A 17,047-nucleotide genomic window follows, 5' to 3' on the forward strand; every position below is an offset into this window, starting at 1 on the left:
GGTCAAGGGGAAAAGGTGAAACTAGGAAGTGATCTGAGGCCAGACGCATATAGATAGTAGCTGTGAGGTACAGATAAGGAGCGTATCTGAGCTCCCTCCCCCATGTTTCTTTGACCCAGACACCAGTTATACCCAGAGGGTCAAGCACGACCAGAGGTCACTGGAGAAGAAGGGATCCTACTCATGCTCCGGTCTCAGCCATGTGCCCCATCCTCCAGGGTAGTTCTTTTAGGTCACACTGCTTTCTCCTTCCCACACTGCTTTCTCTAGATCAGCAATTCTCAAATATTTGGTTTCAAGACCACTTTACACTCTTTAGACTTACCAAGCTTTTGTTTATGTGGTTTATATCAATTTACCATATTAGAAATTAAAACTGAAAAAAGTTTGTAACACAAGAATACACAAGCACACATCCCATTAACAATGTCAGAAAGATGATGTAATCACATGTCACCAGCCTCTGGAAAACATTGAATGCTTTTGAGATAATGAAAATAAAAAGGCAAACAACATCTTAGTATTATTATGAAAATAGTTGTGACCCCGTGGACACCCCTGAAAGGGTCTCAGGAACCTCCCAGGGGTCCCCAGACCGCACCTTGAGAACCATTGCTCTGGACCACCACCCCAGCCCTTTATGACTCAAACTGGTTGATTTTTTTTTCTTCATTTTTATTAGGAAAGTATAAATGTTTGTCTCCCCAGTGGGTCATGCCCCTCACTGGAAAAAACCAAGGAACTTCTCAGACTCAGCACTCTTCTCTCCTGACTCCCATTTCTGGGGTTCTGCTCAACACCTTTCCTCAGCCCTTGCCCATCTCCTTCTTGAGCCTCCCTTAAAGCACTTCATCAGCCCGACCCCCGGTCAGCCTGTTTCCCTGGCCCCAAGTGTGCTGGACCCTCAGTCTGCTTCTTTCTTCTCTCACTTGAGGACTTTGTCTTCTTGGGAGAGACTAAGTCATATTCTCTGCCTGCTTCTTCCCTCCCTCCCTCCCTCCCTCCCTCCTTCCCTCCCTCCCTCCCTCCCTCCCTCCTTCCCTCCCTCCCTCCCTTGCTGCTGCTATGTTCTCATAGGGCTTAGGGCAGGAAATCATGCTTTCTGGATAGATTCCTTCAAAGGACACACTTTCCCCAGCTCCCCACACATCAACCAGCCTGGAATAGACCAGCGTCTGGATAGGAAAGTGTCCATTTGGGTCCCAGAGAGGTCAACTCAGTCATACTGCCAGGTGGCCCATTGGTTGGTGGTGCAGATCAGAAATCTGATGCCTCCAGCCACAGATGCCCTTTGCCTGGGAACCCCCAACTTGATATCTTTACTTCGACCCCCAGATCCTCTTGCTAGCTGCAGCCACAGGCCTCCACAACCATATCTGGCACATCTGTCTTGACCACATTACCATCACGGTTCAGGTAGAGGAGAGAGAGAGGCCTTCGGGTAGTAGGCACACAGCAAGAGGTACCCAAGGGCCAAGGGTTGTTGGCCTTGAGGAGGCTGAAGACAGCAGAATGGAAGGAGGCAGCAATGCCCGGGCTGCCAGCCAGGTGGGAGGGGCACTGCCCACTGCAGTAATTCAGCTGGTACCCCTCAGGCTGCAGGATCCAGTCCCTCCATCCCAGTTCCTGGAAGTCTACGTAATGGTCTCGCCTACAACATAAGGGAGTATCAGGTTCACAGGTGGGGGTCCTCCTCCTGACGCGGCCTGCTCCCTGCCCATTGGGACGGGTCTTAAGCTCCAGGAAGGGCCGCTGGTTTCCCTCTATGTCCAGGAGGCGCAGAGGTTGTCCAGCAGCTGTGCTGTTGCCTTCTAGGGCACTGCAGTCCAGTTGGAGTCTCAGGACATGAGACTCCTCACCCCTCAAGCCACTAGAGGGCAGAGTCAGGGCATGCCAGCCAGGGCTTGTAATTGGGTGCTCAGCCAGGAAGGCCCCGGACTCTCTGTGCCTCCTCCTTGTGCCCCATCGAAAGATCTTCAAGTAAAGAGTGCCAGGAAGGGTGGGGAGTACATGAAGCCATAGGCGCGCATGGAACAGCTGGTGGAACCGAGGAGTGGACAGGTGGAAGGTGAGCATGGAGCTGCAGGTTGAAGTGGAGGAATCTGCCAGAAAGATGGAGAAAGGACTGAGGGACTGAGCAGAAATGGAGCTCTCCTCCAAGACTCCTGCAAGCCCTGCCCACTGCTCGCCCTAGCACCCACCTTCAGAAGAAACAGGGACTGTCAAGCATCCTCTGCACCCAGTCCCTGCCCCATCTTCTCCTCCTCCTCCCACGCCCTGCTCTGTCTGTCTTGTCTGCCAGCCTCCCTTTCTGCCTCCCTTCCCCTGCTTGCTTTCTGCCTCTCTCTCACCCACCTGTGGTGGTAGCAAAGCTGATGACCTCCTCCCCTTTCGTCGGAGCCACACTTCCCTGCTGTAGTCTCCGGAGAGCTCTGCTCAGTGCTGCCTGGGGTGGAGGGTTAGTTATCCTGGGACGACTGGTCAGGTGCAGCCCCTCCAGGATTTGCTGCTTGGCTAGCTCTAGGACCAGAGCTCGTTCTGCTTGGGGTGACAGGGTGGGGCCCCCACAGGAGGGACACACAGACCTTGTCTCCTGTGCCCACACCAGTACCCACAGCAGCACCAGCTGGAGCTGGACACCAGGAAGCCCCATATTCCTGGTGAATGGCCCTGGGTCGAAACGGGAGCCTCAGATGGCAGTTGTTCCTGCTGTTGAGTCTGATTGCACGGAGGCCAAAGAGGGCACAGCAGCGGGAGTGCCACACCTACCCTTAGCCAAGGGCAGAGCCACCTGTCTTCTGTTGCCTGGTAGAAAGTGGATGGTCTGATGGGTAGCTGTGTTTAGCACAGTCTGCCAATTTGACCCTCACAGCTCATGTCTGGTTACTGACTGTGGCCCCTTTAGAGCCTGCAGCCTGGGGCTCCCGCACCTCATGGTCAGCCTGCAGACCTACCTTCTGAGCACCAGATTGGCCAGCTCTGCTGCCCATCAAGCCCCTGCAGGGGGTGGATGTCCCCCCCCACCCTGGAGCTCAGGTTTCACCATCTGGCCCTGGTCACTGAGCTTGAGGTAGGGGTATGGGTGGGGGCAATGTGGACACGCATGATGCAAGAAAGGATGATTTCACATGGTCAGCCCTCAAGGTCTGGGACTTGGGGGAGGGAACTCCATATAGCAAGGTGGGGAAGGGCAATTTCCCCTCATCCTTTCAGCCTTTCTAGCTCGCTCTTTGGCCACTGCTGCAGCAGTTGCTGTGATGCAGCTGCGAGTTCCCGCGGTTATTTCCCTGGGGTCTCTGGGCTAGAAGGAGAACTCTGGTTTCTATTTTTAGCAATGGGTCTGGTACAGGGGGGAGAGGTTGGCAGGTGGGGGCGGGAGGAGCAGAGTCCTTTTGCCCAGGCCCAGGTGTCAGTGCCATGGGACACAGAAGTCATTCCCTGACCCTGCCTGTGCTGGCTGCCCAGAGTCCAGTTGGACTGGAGCACACGTGGAGGAGGGCAGGGGCATGGGGTTGGCATGTTACTGTGATGTCTGGGGAAACCCAGAGAGGTGGGGGCGGTGGGGTTGATGCAATCTTACAGCAGGGCAGAGTCCACCAAGGCTGGCAGAGGGCATGGGACTTGGGAGGGCCTGTACCCAGCTGCTGGTTCTCTTTCAGGGACTTTGAGAGTTGCTTAAATGTGGGGCATCCTAGAAGTGGTAACAGGTCTCTCTTAATGGGAATGAGAAATGGATGGTTTAAGAGTAGAGCAAACAAAAAGTGCAGCAACCTGAGTTCAATCCCAGCCCTCCTTATCTCACTCCCTCACTGACTATAAATTGGAGGGCCAAGGCCCCTCTATCTGGAACTTATGAGGGAAGGCCTCATGTTAGCCTTTCTCCTTACACCTCAGTTTCTTCAAGAAGAGGGAGGAAGTGAGCGTGATTTGGAAGTGTGCCCCCACTCCATTTTATTCATCTCCCCGCTATTTAGCGGGGGTGTGTTGGGGGGCTGTCAAGAGAGCCTTCTAATCCAGCAGCAGGGAGAGAGGTGGTGCTTTGGGGGCTGGGTTTCAGTACCCCCGATGTCCACCATGTGGCAGTGCTGTGCTACTGACAGCCACTGTCTTAGCTCTGACCAGTTTTCCAGAGAAGGGGCCACCAGGGGAGTGGAGAGATGCAGTGCTTCCCAACCTCTCACGCTGGGAACCCTGACTCCCCAACAGGAGACAGAGAAGCTGGTCCCTCTGCTCTCACATCTCGCCACTGCCAGAGAGCAGAGAGTGCTGTTAGGACCAGCATCACTGCTGCCTTTGGTTTTGGACCTCATCACACTGGCAGGTGGCAGTGGAGCTTGGTGATGGGTGCGAGGTTCTTCCTAGAAACTCAAGGCACCTCGTGGTGGGGAGCAGGGAGAAGGGACAGTGAGACTTTACAGACCCTCCTGTCCACCCTGCATTTCCCCCTAGGGCCGGAAACACTCAAGCCCCTCTGTCCAGTGCTCTCCCCAGCTCCGTCTCTGTAGGTCGGGCTGGTGACAGCCCTCTACCTTCTGGGGTCTGGGCCATAGAACTGCAAGACAGAGGTTTTGCCCACAACGGCATTTCAGAGGGCTTACCTGTTGGTGCCAGGAGGCAGAGTTCAGGGAAGCAGCAAGAAATAGCTGCAGGAGTCGCTGACCCCACCCCTCCCCTCTGTCAGGTGCCCCCAATTTCCAGCTCTTCCTATCCTCTTGCTGCTGTGCCTGGCTTGGCCCTACCTCCTCACTGACACTTACGTCAGAACCCAGCTATAAATATGCTCTTAGCATCTTAGTCACTTTTCCCAAGAAGTGCTCCTGAGTTATAAATACTCCAGCCATCTGCCTCATTGGCCCGCCCTACCACCAACCTGGATGGGGCTGGGGGATAGCGACAAGGCTTAGGGGTGGGTAAGGAAGTAGAAGAATCCTGAGTGATTATCTTGCCTAAATGAGAAAAGTCTGACAGTCTAGAGCAGCCTTGGGCAAACTACGGCCCGCGGGCTGGATCCGGCTGTTCTATCCGGTTCTCTTGCTCTCCCCTCCGCTCCTTTACTTTGAATTTATATTAGTTCACACAAACACTCCATCCATGCTTTTGTTCCGGCCCTCCGGTCCAGTTTAAGAACCCATTGTGGCCCTCGAGTCAAAAAGTTTGCCCACCCCTGGTCTAGAGTTAGGGACTCAGGGGACTCTGGAAGAAAAGGTTTGAAAAAAGACATACCCACTCTTTCTCCTTGTTATAGAAGGCAGAGCCACAGAAGAATACTGATCCCCTGTTTATTTAAAAATCTGCCTTTTTACATCATGGATTTTTTTGCATTAATCTTGATGTTTTTAAAATATTGAATTAAAATATTATTTATTTTTGCCCTGTCCAGTTTGGCTCAATGGATAGAGCGTCGGCCTGCGGACTGAAGGGTCCTGGGTTCGATTGTGGTCAAGGGCAACATGTCCAGGTTGGAGGCTCAGTCCCCAGTAGGGGGTGTGCAGGAGGCAGCCAGTCAATGATTCTCATCATTGATGTTTCTATCTCTCTCTCCCTCTCCCTTCCTCTCTCTGAAATCAATAAAATATATATATATTATTTATTTTTATTGATAAATTTTTGGGCTCCCCCTTAAATTTTGCCCCTAAGGTGAGTGCTTCACTCTGCCTCACCTTTGTCTTGGCTCTGGGGACTGAAGTGGTGGGAGGGAGGGGAGTTGGGTGGGTGAAGGGAGAGGTACCAGAAGATTCCCTTAAATTCTCTCCTTAGATGAAGATCTCAAATTAAAGGTGGGATAACGCCCAAGAGGTTGCTCAGGAAGCCCCACAGCTCAGCCTTGCAGTCCCTCAGGAGGTCCTTTTCAGACTTTCTCCTCTAGGGTTCCTATTCCAAGGACCTCAGACCCTGGTTGAAGGGGGTTATAAGCTGAGCAAACACAGACATCACGTAACCCAAAGGACACATGGGTTTTGCAAAATCTCGGCCTTGGGCTGCAGACAATATCGACCCATGGTGCAGGGCTGTCCAACCAAAGGGAGGAAACTGTGGGGGAAGAGGGCAAAGGTCTAGCAGTGATTTTCAACCTTTTTCATCTCATGGCACACACAAACTAATTACTAAAATTCTGCAGCATACCAAAAATATATTTTTGCTCATATGACGAAAAGCTATACTGTTGATTGACTTACAAAAATATAATAGTAATTACCTACCTTTTTTGCTCCAAAGTGACTTTAAAAAAAAATCAGGTGTCTAGCCCTGGTGGGTGTGGCTCAGTTGGTTAGCATCCAATGCACTGAGAGGTTGCCAGTTGGATTCCTGGTCAGGGCACATGCCCAGGTTGTGGCTTGGGTTGTGGGCTCGATCCTCAATAGGGGGCATGCAGGAGGCAGCATATCGATGTTTCTCTCATGGATGTATCTCTCCCTCTCCCTTCCTCTCTCTCTAAAAATCAATTAAAAAACCATTAAAAATAAAAATGTCTATACTTGTAAATAAGGATTTCTGGTACTAAGAACTAACCAGATGCAACCTTATTATGTGATGTGATCAATAAGATGCAACTCTATTATATGACCTATATATTTATGGTTCAAGACAGGCATTCACACAAGATGGCTATTATTGTTGTTGTCAGGTATTGAATGTTTTTAAAATACTTGCAGCCCAGCTGGTGTGGCTCAGTCATTGAACATCCACCCATGAACCAGGAGGTCATGGTTCAATTCCCAGTCTGGGCTCATGCCCAGGTTGTGGTCTCAATCCTCAGTGAGGGGTGTGCAGGAGGCAGCTGATTGATGATTCTCTCTCATCATTGATGTCTCTGTCTTTCTCTCCCTCTCCCTTCCTCTCTCTGAAATAAATAAAAACTTATAAAAAAATTCTTGGAAATGTCTGGTCTAGAGAGAACCCAGAAACCTAGTCGCAAAGCAAATGCCTCCCTCTTCTCACTCCAGGCCTTCCTTTTTTTCTCCCTACCCTACTGTAGCGGCCCTTAGCTGGTTCCAGCTTCCAGTCAGGACTCCTGGATGGAGGCCTGAGAGTTGGTGAAAGGAAGGCAGCCATGTCTCAACCATTCCTCTGCCTCCCCCCACATGTGTGCCCACAGGTTGTTGGCCTACTTTCTGATTGAGCAATGATCTGTGAGTACAGGGGGAAGAGAGGACCAGGTAAAACCCAGGTCTTTATTAGCCTTGAGACCAGCAAAGATGGTTCCAAAAGGGGGCAGGGGGCCTAACAAAGGAGGGGAGGCAGCCTGGGGAAGGAAGGGCATGAAGTATGGAATGGACACAATAGCTCAGCTCTGAGGAACCTGTGTGAGGAGAGACAGAAATGGACACAGCAGGCAGGCTGTCATCTGGCCTGTCGGTTGGGGTTCTGACAGGAGACAAAAGACCCACTCAGATGGCTGTGTTTGCATCACTGAGAAGAGTTAACGAAGGACTTATTTTTTAAAAAATATATATTTTTATTGATTTCAGAAAGAGGAAGGGAGAGGGAGACAAACTTCAATGATGAGAGAGAATCATTGATCGCTTGTCTCCTGCACACCTCCTACTGGGAGTCAAACTCTGACCTCCTGGTTCATGGGTCGATACTTAACCACTGACCAATACCAGCTGAGCATTGAAGGACTTCTTTACAGAGGTATGGGCAGGGTTAAGGGAACCAAAGAAGGATAGTGAAGCACCGAGGTACTAGTAAGAGTGGAGAGCCATTATAAGCCTTTAGCATGGAAGCAGTGATATCAGAACCCAGGCAAAGCTGAAGCCATGGAAGAGAGGAGCCAGACAGGATCTGTGGGGACATAGTCACAGCCACAGTCACTCATGGCACTTAGGCCGAGTGAGCATGAATAAGAAATATTTGGACTTCTTGCTTGTGTCTTCCCTTAGTCAAATTCATCAGGAAGCAGGGGCCAAAGGAACTCAGGTGAGTCAGCCCTCAAGGGCATAGAGCAGGGCAGAGAAGGATAAAGAACGAATGTGGGTGTGCCAAGAAAGCCTTAGGTGGGCCACCTGGGCAAGTAAGAAGGAAAAGGGCTCAAGATACAGAGAGGAATGAGTCTCATTTTGGAGAGTAATGATCTAATCTTTGGTGAAACCAAGGCGGGGGCTCTTTGGAGATCCAGAAAATCAAGGGAAGGAGCTTGGTCAACTTATTTAGAGAGGGATGGGCATTGAGGGGAAAGGGCAGGGATGCATAGTGGATTATGGTGTAGACTAAGAGTAGGTTATGGGTGTCTGCCTGGGTTGCACTGCTTATGGTTGGAGGTGGATCAGAGTCTCTGGGATGGCAGTTGAGCATGTGGGGCTTGCTTGATGGACTGTGCTCTAGGAGAGAGGCTGGTGGTTATGTATATATTTATTTATTTTTAAAAGGTTGACTTTTTAAAAATTAAGTTTTTATTGATTTTAGAAAGAGGAAGGGAGAGGGATAGAGAGGTAGAAAACTATGAGAGAGAATCATTTATCGGCTGCCTCCTACCTGCCCCCTACTGGGGATCTAGCCTGCAACCAGGGTATGTGCCCTGATGGAGAATTGAATCGTGACCTCCTGGTTCATGGGTCAGTGCTCAACCACTGAGCTACCCTCTCCCTTCCTCTTTCTGAAATCAATAAAAATATTTTTTTTAAAAAAAGAAGTCCTTCATTAACTCTTCTCAGTGATGCAAACACAATGAGAGGCACAGTGACTCTCTTTATTTTTTTTAAAATATATTTTTATTGATTTCAGAGAGCAAGGGAGAGGGAGAGAGAGATAGAAACATCTATGATCAGAAATCATTGATCGGCTGCCTCCTGCATGCCCCCTACTGGGGATCAAGCCTGCAACCCAGGCATGTGCCCTTGACCGGAATCAAACCCATAACCCTTCAGTCCACAGGCCGACGCTCTAGCCACTGAGCCAAGCCGGCTAGGGCACAGTGACTCTCTTTAGATGAAGACCTCCTTAAGTCAAAGTTGTGATAATTTCCAAAGGTTGCTCAGGAAGAGGGATTGCACCTTCTGAACAGAGGCAGTAATGGAGTCAATCCCTGTTCTCAAGACAGGGCACCTCTGTCGAGGCTTGTGGGGTAGACTAACTGCACCCACAAGCCTCGACCACCATGTCAGGTATGTCAGTCTTAACAATGTTGCTGTCCCTGTCATAGTAGAGCAGAGACAAGGAGCGCCGGACTGTGGGCACGCAGCATGAGCCCCCTCCAGCTGTGCCTGTAGCTGTGTTGGCCTTGAGAAGATTGAGCACGGTGGTGTGAAAGGAGGCAGCAATGCCAGGCATGCCTGCCACATGCAGTGGGCACTGCCCTGTGCAGAAGTTCATTGTGTAGCCCTCAGGCTGGATGATCCAGTCATGCCAGCCAATCTCACGGAAGTTCACGAAGAACTCTTGTCGACAGCACATCCTGGACCCACTCTGGCAGTTGATGCCATGACGTCGAATCCGGTGCTTGCTCCCAACTCTCACCCGAGCTGCCACAAAAGGCCTCTGGGCAGCCCCACTCAGGATGACTGAGCTCTGGGCTACCTGGCCTTCAGGTACAAGCTCCAGGGTCAGGTGTCCCTGGCTGCAGGCAGCCTGAGCTTCAGGTCCCAGAAGGAGCTGGTGCCAGCCACTGGCATCCATCTTTAGCAGGTGCTGAGTGGCCAAAGTGAGGTTGGCTTCATGTGAACCTAGCACAAGGACCCTCACCTTCAAAGTCCAGGTGGTATTGGGAGGGAGCTGCACAAAGAACCTGAGGCTAGCCTCCTGGACCTCCATGCCACCAGCAGTTCTATCAGAGAAGTGGAAATCAAGACGAGTCTGGTTGATGTTGGAGAAGCCTGTGGACACAAGAAGCCCCAGTCATTGTGGTGTGCTGAGTTTCAATTCTTATCAGCTACCTCTCTATTCTCCGCACACTTAAACACTCTGCTCATTCTTGACCACGTTGCTGACTGAACTTTCTTCTTAAAAGTCTTTTCTCTCTTGGCTTTCATTACACAACTCTCTTTTGATTCTTCCTTGATTTTCTTTGCTGGCTTTTCTTTCTCTGACCAGCACTTTAATGCAAGAGTTCTCCAAAGTTTGCCTTTTACACTGAGGAGAGCTCTTACTCAGACTCATGGTCAGCCGAAACAACTTTTATTCTGGTGATTCTCCAATCTGTATGTCCAGTCCAGACCATTTTGCACCTCTGGACTGGACATGTAGATTTGGGAATCGCCAAGCTTCAGGACACATAAATGTCCTGCCAGCACATTAAAATAAATTTGTCTCAAATGAAAATCATTATTTTCTTTCTTGCTGATCTCTCTTTTTGTTCTTAGAATTGGTGGTGCCACTACCCTCCTTATCATCTCTAGAAACCCTGTGGTCACCTCCCTCATTCCCCTTATCCAGTCCTTCACCACAGTTGTTCTAATGTCTATGCATTTCTTCCGATCCCTATTACGATTGCAACAGTTCCCCTCTTCATCCCTCACCTGCCCTATTGAAACACTTTCATTGGGTTTTTATTCCCTCCACTCCACTGAAATTACTCTTGTCAGGTTCACCAACACCTGCCATGTTGCCAAGTCCAATGGTTTCATCTCTTTATATTTATCTTACTTGACCTTTAAGCAGTGTTTGACATACTTAACCATTCCCTCCTTCTTGAAATTGTTTTTTTTCCCCCTCCTGGCTTTTGTGACTCTGGCCACTCCATTTTGATCTTTTTTTTTGCTGACAACTCCTCTTTCTCTGCCTGACCTCTACATGTTGGAAGTCCTGAGCTCTCTTCTCCTTTTTCTTCTATATCTATACTCTCTCTCAGAATGGTCTCATCAATTCCCATGGCTTTTAATTTCATCTATATGCTGATGACTACCAAACATATACCCCTGGACCTGATTTCTCCCCAAGCCTCAGGCTTGTATATCTAACAGCTGATCTGATAACCTAGTTCAGTGGTCGGCAAACTGAACCGCTCTGTTGACTAATGAGTTTGCCGACCACTGACCTAGTTGGATAGCCAATGATATTTCAAACTTTTCATGCTCAAAGAAGAACTCTAGATTTATCTTCCAAAACCCATTCCTTCTCCAATCTCCTCCTTCCATATAAATGCATTGCTTAAGCCAAAACCTTGATTGCTCTCATCTCCTACTCTGAAATTATCTGCAAGACCTGTCAAATCTACCTCCAATTCATAATATAATTTCACTGATCTTGTCTCCTTTACTATACATTAGTTCAGTGATTTTCAACCTTTTTCATCTCATGGCACACACAAACTATACTAAAATTCTGCGGCATACCAAAAAAAATATATTTTTGCTGATCTGACAAAAAAGGTATAATTTTGATTGATTTACAAAAAAATAATGGTAATTACCTACCCCTTTTGCTCCAAAGTGACTTAAAAAAAATCAGGTGTCTGGCCCTGGTAGGTATGGCTCTGTTGGTTGAGTATCCAATGCACTGAGAGGTTGTCAGTTGGATTCCTGGTCAGGGCACATGCCCAGGTTGTGGCTCAGGTTGTGGGTTCGATCCTCAATAGGGGGCATGCAGGAGGCAGCAGATCGATGTTTCTCTCATGGATGTATCTTTCTCCCTCTCCCTTCCTCTCTCTCTAATTCATGAATTTCATCATCTCAAAAACCTTATTAGTGAAGAAAGCCCAAACTCTTTTAGTAAGCAGTCATAAGCCCATTATGATTTGATCTAAGCTACCCTTTTTTTCTTTATCAAGTAGAGTGCTTTATTGTGGGAATGCCACTGGCACTGTCATGGACATAAAAGGGCAGAAAATAAAGTTCAAATAGTGTTCATGTGAACTGGAATGTCAGGAATAAGACAGCTTTTGACAGCTCTCAGAGCCAATGTGATCTCTCTCATCTCTGTTTCTATGTAAGTCTACTTCATTCTTTTCTCTCTGAAAATTTGGACTTTCTTCACTAATAAGGTTTTTGAGATGGTGAATTTCATGATCTAGCCAAGTTTTTGGCAAGTAACTCTGGTGTCAGTGTAAAATAAGAATTAAAGAAATAAAAGACCATTCATTCAACAAATTTTTATTAGGTGCTGACTATGTACTAAGTGAACCATATAATGGTGAACCATACAGGCACAATCTCTACCTTCATGGAGTTTATATTCTAGCTGAGTTGGATATACTTCTTCTGCCTCCTCATCAGCTTTCTCAACTCCCAAAATGGTGGCCACAGGTCCTGAGTCTACAGAACATTTTACTCACCTCTTCCTAGCTAAGTGAGCGGATCTTTCAGTGTTCCAATTCCAAAATCCTAGAAGAGTCTGATTGGCCTAACAAATCTTTTCTTGCTAGGTCACTAAGCACCTTACTGTTAGGACCTCTAAAGTCACTCCAGTTATGGCAGGCAGACATATGACCCACAGTGGTTGTGGTAGACTATTACATCATTGGCTCCCAATGAACAACAGCTCCCTATATTCATAGCTTTGTGCAATTTCTTCCCATATTAACTCTTGTCTTGGCCATGTGATTTGATTTGGCCAATGAGACACAGGCAAGCATAGTGCAAGCAGAAGTTTATACACTGAGGCTTCATCTTTTTGGAAGCCAGCAACTTGGCTTCAGAGAAACCTGGGAGAGACTACTGAATGATGAGAAGCCATGTGGAGAATCAAAGACCATTATAGATGTTCTAGCCCCATCTGAGCTTCTGCCTGAATGTAGTTACATGAGCGACCTCAGCTAGCCCATGTGGACCAGAACTGTCCAGATAAGCCCAGTCAAATCACAAAATCATGAAAAACATTGAATTTTTTCTTTTAAGCCTCTGTATTGGGCTTCTTTGTTATATTAATGGATAACTTAAACAGAAACTAGTATCAGAAGTAGGGTATTCCATAATAAAGACCTAAAATATGTAGCACTGGCTTTGGGATTGGGTGGTAGGCAGAGGTTGTAAGGATGGTGAGGAGAGTGTTAGTGAAGGCAGTTAGAGCAGTGAGAAAATTGCTATTGGAAGCCAGAGAAAGGGGACACTGTATTATGTATTGGCTATCAGCTGTGATAACTTGGAAGCTAGAAGTGATATCTAACAAAGTTGTGAATTTAGCTGAAGATATTTCCAGGCAGAATGCTGAAAGTGTCATTTGGCTTATTTTAGCTGCCTTATCATAAGAACTGTTAAATTTTCAAGCAGAATTTCGATAGAATATTTCAAACAGGACTTGCTAGATTGAACAATAAAATATTTTTTCATTCCTTGTCTCTCTGTCTGGCAAAAAGTCCTTCAAATAAGATATGTTCTCAAGGCAAAAATCAAATCCAGGGCACTGTCAGTAAAACATGGCCTTGGTGTGAAGATAAAAACAAATATAGGGTCAGCCATAAGACCCTTTGCTATGATCTAACATCTTTGTTAAGCTCTAAAACTTAAGATGATGTTCTGTAGACCCTCTCAACAAGACAAAAGGGTTTCTAAGAATCTTAAGAGTTGTGTCCCACAACACCCTGACTTGTAACGTAGGTAGGGGTCTGTCTTGACAGAGTGGAGTGCCTTTTGTCTAATTGAGTAGACTATAATTTATTATTTAGAAGGCCCACAGAGTTTTGAAGATAATTTTAATAGTGAAAGCAGTACCAATTTGGACTAAAGGGACAGAGACAATTCAAAATGAAAAGAGGCCTGTGGGCCCCCAACTTCTCACGAGCACAGGTCATTTCTTATTTAAAAGGAAAGACATCTCAGAGGGTGCTGAGAGAGTGGCTCTAGAAGCCAAGGAGAGCAGTGATGGACTCTTCCTGAGAGGAGAGGAAAATCCTACCAGGGAGCAGCAGAATCAGGCACTAACCAAGGGAATTCTGGATTTGGGATAGACTGAGATATATGCCTGGCTAAATATCAGAATTTTCATGGGTCAGTGACTGCTCTGTGCTTCCCCATCTCCCATTTTGAATAGGAGTATCTATTATGGTTATCCTGTCTTGTCTCAGCATTGTATATTAGGTGTGTGGGAGGCAGTTAACTTATATTTTTAGGTCACAAGCAGTGGTGTGCTGGTAAATATTTAACAACTGGATTCTAGAGGGGGAAAAACACCCTGATTTGTAGTATTTGCCAATTTCTGTGGTATAAATTCTCCCACCATGACTGATTTCAAACTATCAATCTGATGTCTCTGGATGCAGAGTTGGAAGATATTCACAATCAGCTCTCATGAGCCAGTTCCAGGGCACCACTGAATACCCCTACCCTAGTTTCCCCAGAGCCTCAAACTCTCTCTTCATACTTCCAGCAAGAACAATTTTCAGATCTTTATTTCACACTACGGTGTAGATAACTTAAACGAATTGAAATGAAAACTTCAGGCTAAATTATTAAATGTGAAAGGTAAAATCCAGGCATCAGTCATTCTCACCTTCAAACTTCATCTCAGATCAGGTCCCCTCTGGCCTGAACATTGTAATCATTCATTGATTAGTAAATATGTGGAAAGTATACAGACTTTGAAGTCAGAGAGAATTGTGTTTGAATTCTGCCCCTTGCAAGCTATATGACCTTGGCCATGTAAATAATCTTCTTTGAATCTCAGTTTTTGCATTCATAAGGTGGGAATTCTAAAGTCTACTTTATAGGGTGGTTGTGAGAATTACAGGAGGTGAGGCAGGTACACGGAATGCATGGTAACCATCATTATTATTGCAATGTGCTAGGAACTGGGCTAAGTGTCAGGGATACAAAGGTGGAAAAAACCAAAACCAGCCAGGATTTCAGTGTTCAAGGGATTCATGGTTCATGGCCATCTGTCCACTTATGCTAACCTCCAAACTATTTTTTAACTCCAAATGCAATCTACTCCTTCAGACTTTCACCTGATTTCCCCCATTTAGGATGTTATTTACCATTCTCTACCCATTTGAAGGCAAACTTACTCTATAATGGCAGCCCATTTGCAATCTTCTGAAAGACCTCCCTGTCTCACCAGGTGCCAATGAGTTAATCCTGGCCCAGCAAACTCTTGTGCCCGCAGGCAGCATTTATTTCATTCTGCGTTATATTCTAAATAACTTATTTCCAGCAGCAGCAGCAGCAGCAACAGCAGCACCTAATCCCCTCATGGGCAGGAGCTAAGTCTTCTATTTCCTGTTCCCTCCCACCTTAGTCTTCTAAGTACATTACCTGTATTAGCTTATTTAATTGTCTCAACTATCCTCTAGTTATCCCCATTTTACACGTAAGGAAACTATTAACAACCCAATAAGTGTCTGAACAAGGATTTGAGCCCAGGCTATTTGGCTCTAGAATCGTCTTCTTAATCATGAACAGAAGCACATTTTGAACTAGAATAAGGTCTCATCCATCACTGGGGACTCTAGACTATGGTCAAGCTGACCTGCAATGTGATTTGGTTGTTTTAACGCAACCAATGTTTATTGGGCATCTATTATGTTTGGGAGAGGCAGAGTGGTGTAGTGCCCAAGGCCATGGATTCCAGAGCCATGACTGGTTCCACCACTTACCAGTCATGCAAACTTTAGCAAGTTACTCAACCTCTATGTGCCTCAGTTTCATCACCTCTAAAATGGGATAACGATAGTACTTGCGTCACTGAGCTGTTGTGAGGATTTTAAGGCATTAGTATATGTAAAAGGCTTAAAACACAGTAAACATTGTAAGTGTAAGTTATTTCTACTATATGCTAGCCTCTGGTGATAACATGAGGAATAAATGACAGTTCCTGACCTCAGGGTTGATATCCTATTGGAAGACAGGCTTTATAGAAAACCTGAAAATAGAGAATTTCTCACAGAGAGTTCTGGTTCAAGGTAAGGGAGCACCTCACCCTCAGGTCAGCGTGGGTTTTTTGAGAATGGGAGTGCCGGATCTTGAAGTACAGACCAGGAATGGAAAGGGCCTTCAGACATAAGAAAGCGCTTGTAAGAAGCTCAAAGGACAGATACTAGTAGATCACTTTGTGTTCTGTTTCTAGGGTACTGTCTACGAATTCTTGATCTTTCTCTCCAGCTGCCCACTAAATGCTCCAACTCCTCTCCCCTCCATGGAAGTAACTCTCCTCTTCTATCCTCTATCCACCCTTATATGTCCCATTTTGACCCTGTCCTGATGTGTGTAACTAAGGTATCAAGGCAAGAGGGCAGGGGTAGGGTGGAGAGGAATTATAGTCCTGATGTTTTTATTTTGCCCTTTTACCCAAATGAGGCATCTGAGGGAGAGGAGATGAAGAAGTTGTAACCTGGGACAGAGAAAAGACAGACTCGCCAGCCTCCAGCCTCTGGGTCCAGGCCCAGGAAGTGGATGGGCTCACACCACAGCCTGGGGAAGTTGGTGGGGTCTTTAGAGAGAGGAGCTAAAGGAGATGGGGGCAGGCAATCTTAAACAAAGTGAAATTTACCCACATCCCAGCTGCCCACTGGTCACATCTAAATTACAAGAGAGAGACTGGGGGGCAGAGTGGGGGGCGGTAGTGGGAATCCTGGGTTAGGAGATTACAGGTCATGGGAAGAAAGAGTTGGGATGGTTTGGGGGAGGAAGTCAGGGGTTAGGTTGGGGAGGACAGTTTTCCTTTCCTTGAGAGGTCAGGTTTTGAGGAAGATCTACAGGTCAGTAACCCACCTGTCTCAGCAAAGCTGATGATCTCATATTCCTGTCCCCTGTCAGCCTCCGGAAGCGCCCCCTGTGGGTGCCCATGGAAGCGCTGCAGTGCTATCCTCAGAGCGGCTCTGGACACTGGCCGGCTCAGCGTTGGGCGCTGGCTGAGGTGCAGCTTGTCCAAGATGCTTCTCTTGGCAAGGAGGAGAAGCAGCTCCCGCTGGCTCTGCAGGTCCAAGGCATGCTCCCCACATGCCAGGCATCGACTGTCAGCTCTGGTAGTGGCCACTGTGGCCAGAGCCAGACACAGGAAGGACAGGAACAATGAGGAGATCATTGTTGGGGGAGGCCCTCCTTAAGTGACACAGTGAGAGAATGCCACAAACCCCGGGCTCAGGGTCTCAACAGCTGAGGTCTCGGTTCTGTCCTGGCTGCCAGAGGCTGGGAAAGGAGAATGGGTCCAGCTGGCATGACTCCTTGTTGCAGGGGAGAGA

The 17,047-nt window shown here is 47.5% G+C and overlaps 2 protein-coding genes across 2 annotated transcripts; both read right to left on the minus strand.

Moving 5' to 3' along the window:
* Positions 1-1,344: 1,344 nt before the first annotated feature.
* On the minus strand, positions 1,345-2,700 carry INHBE (inhibin subunit beta E; the record flags this gene model as incomplete). Its single annotated transcript, XM_080660831.1, has 2 exons — positions 2,356-2,700; positions 1,345-2,102 (listed from the first exon to the last, which is right to left on the minus strand). The coding sequence occupies exons 1-2, from the start codon at positions 2,651-2,653 to the stop codon at positions 1,345-1,347; spliced, it is 1,056 nt and encodes a 351-aa protein (XP_080516957.1). The 5' UTR covers positions 2,654-2,700.
* A 6,000-nt stretch (positions 2,701-8,700) lies between these two features.
* INHBC (inhibin subunit beta C) lies at positions 8,701-17,047 on the minus strand. Its single transcript, XM_080660830.1, has 2 exons — positions 16,578-17,047; positions 8,701-9,812 (listed from the first exon to the last, which is right to left on the minus strand). The coding sequence occupies exons 1-2, from the start codon at positions 16,888-16,890 to the stop codon at positions 9,070-9,072; spliced, it is 1,056 nt and encodes a 351-aa protein (XP_080516956.1). The 5' UTR covers positions 16,891-17,047; the 3' UTR covers positions 8,701-9,069.

This window comes from Plecotus auritus (assembly GCF_963455305.1).
Source record: "Plecotus auritus genome assembly, chromosome: 3".
In the NCBI taxonomy this organism is placed as follows: domain Eukaryota; kingdom Metazoa; phylum Chordata; class Mammalia; order Chiroptera; family Vespertilionidae; genus Plecotus; species Plecotus auritus.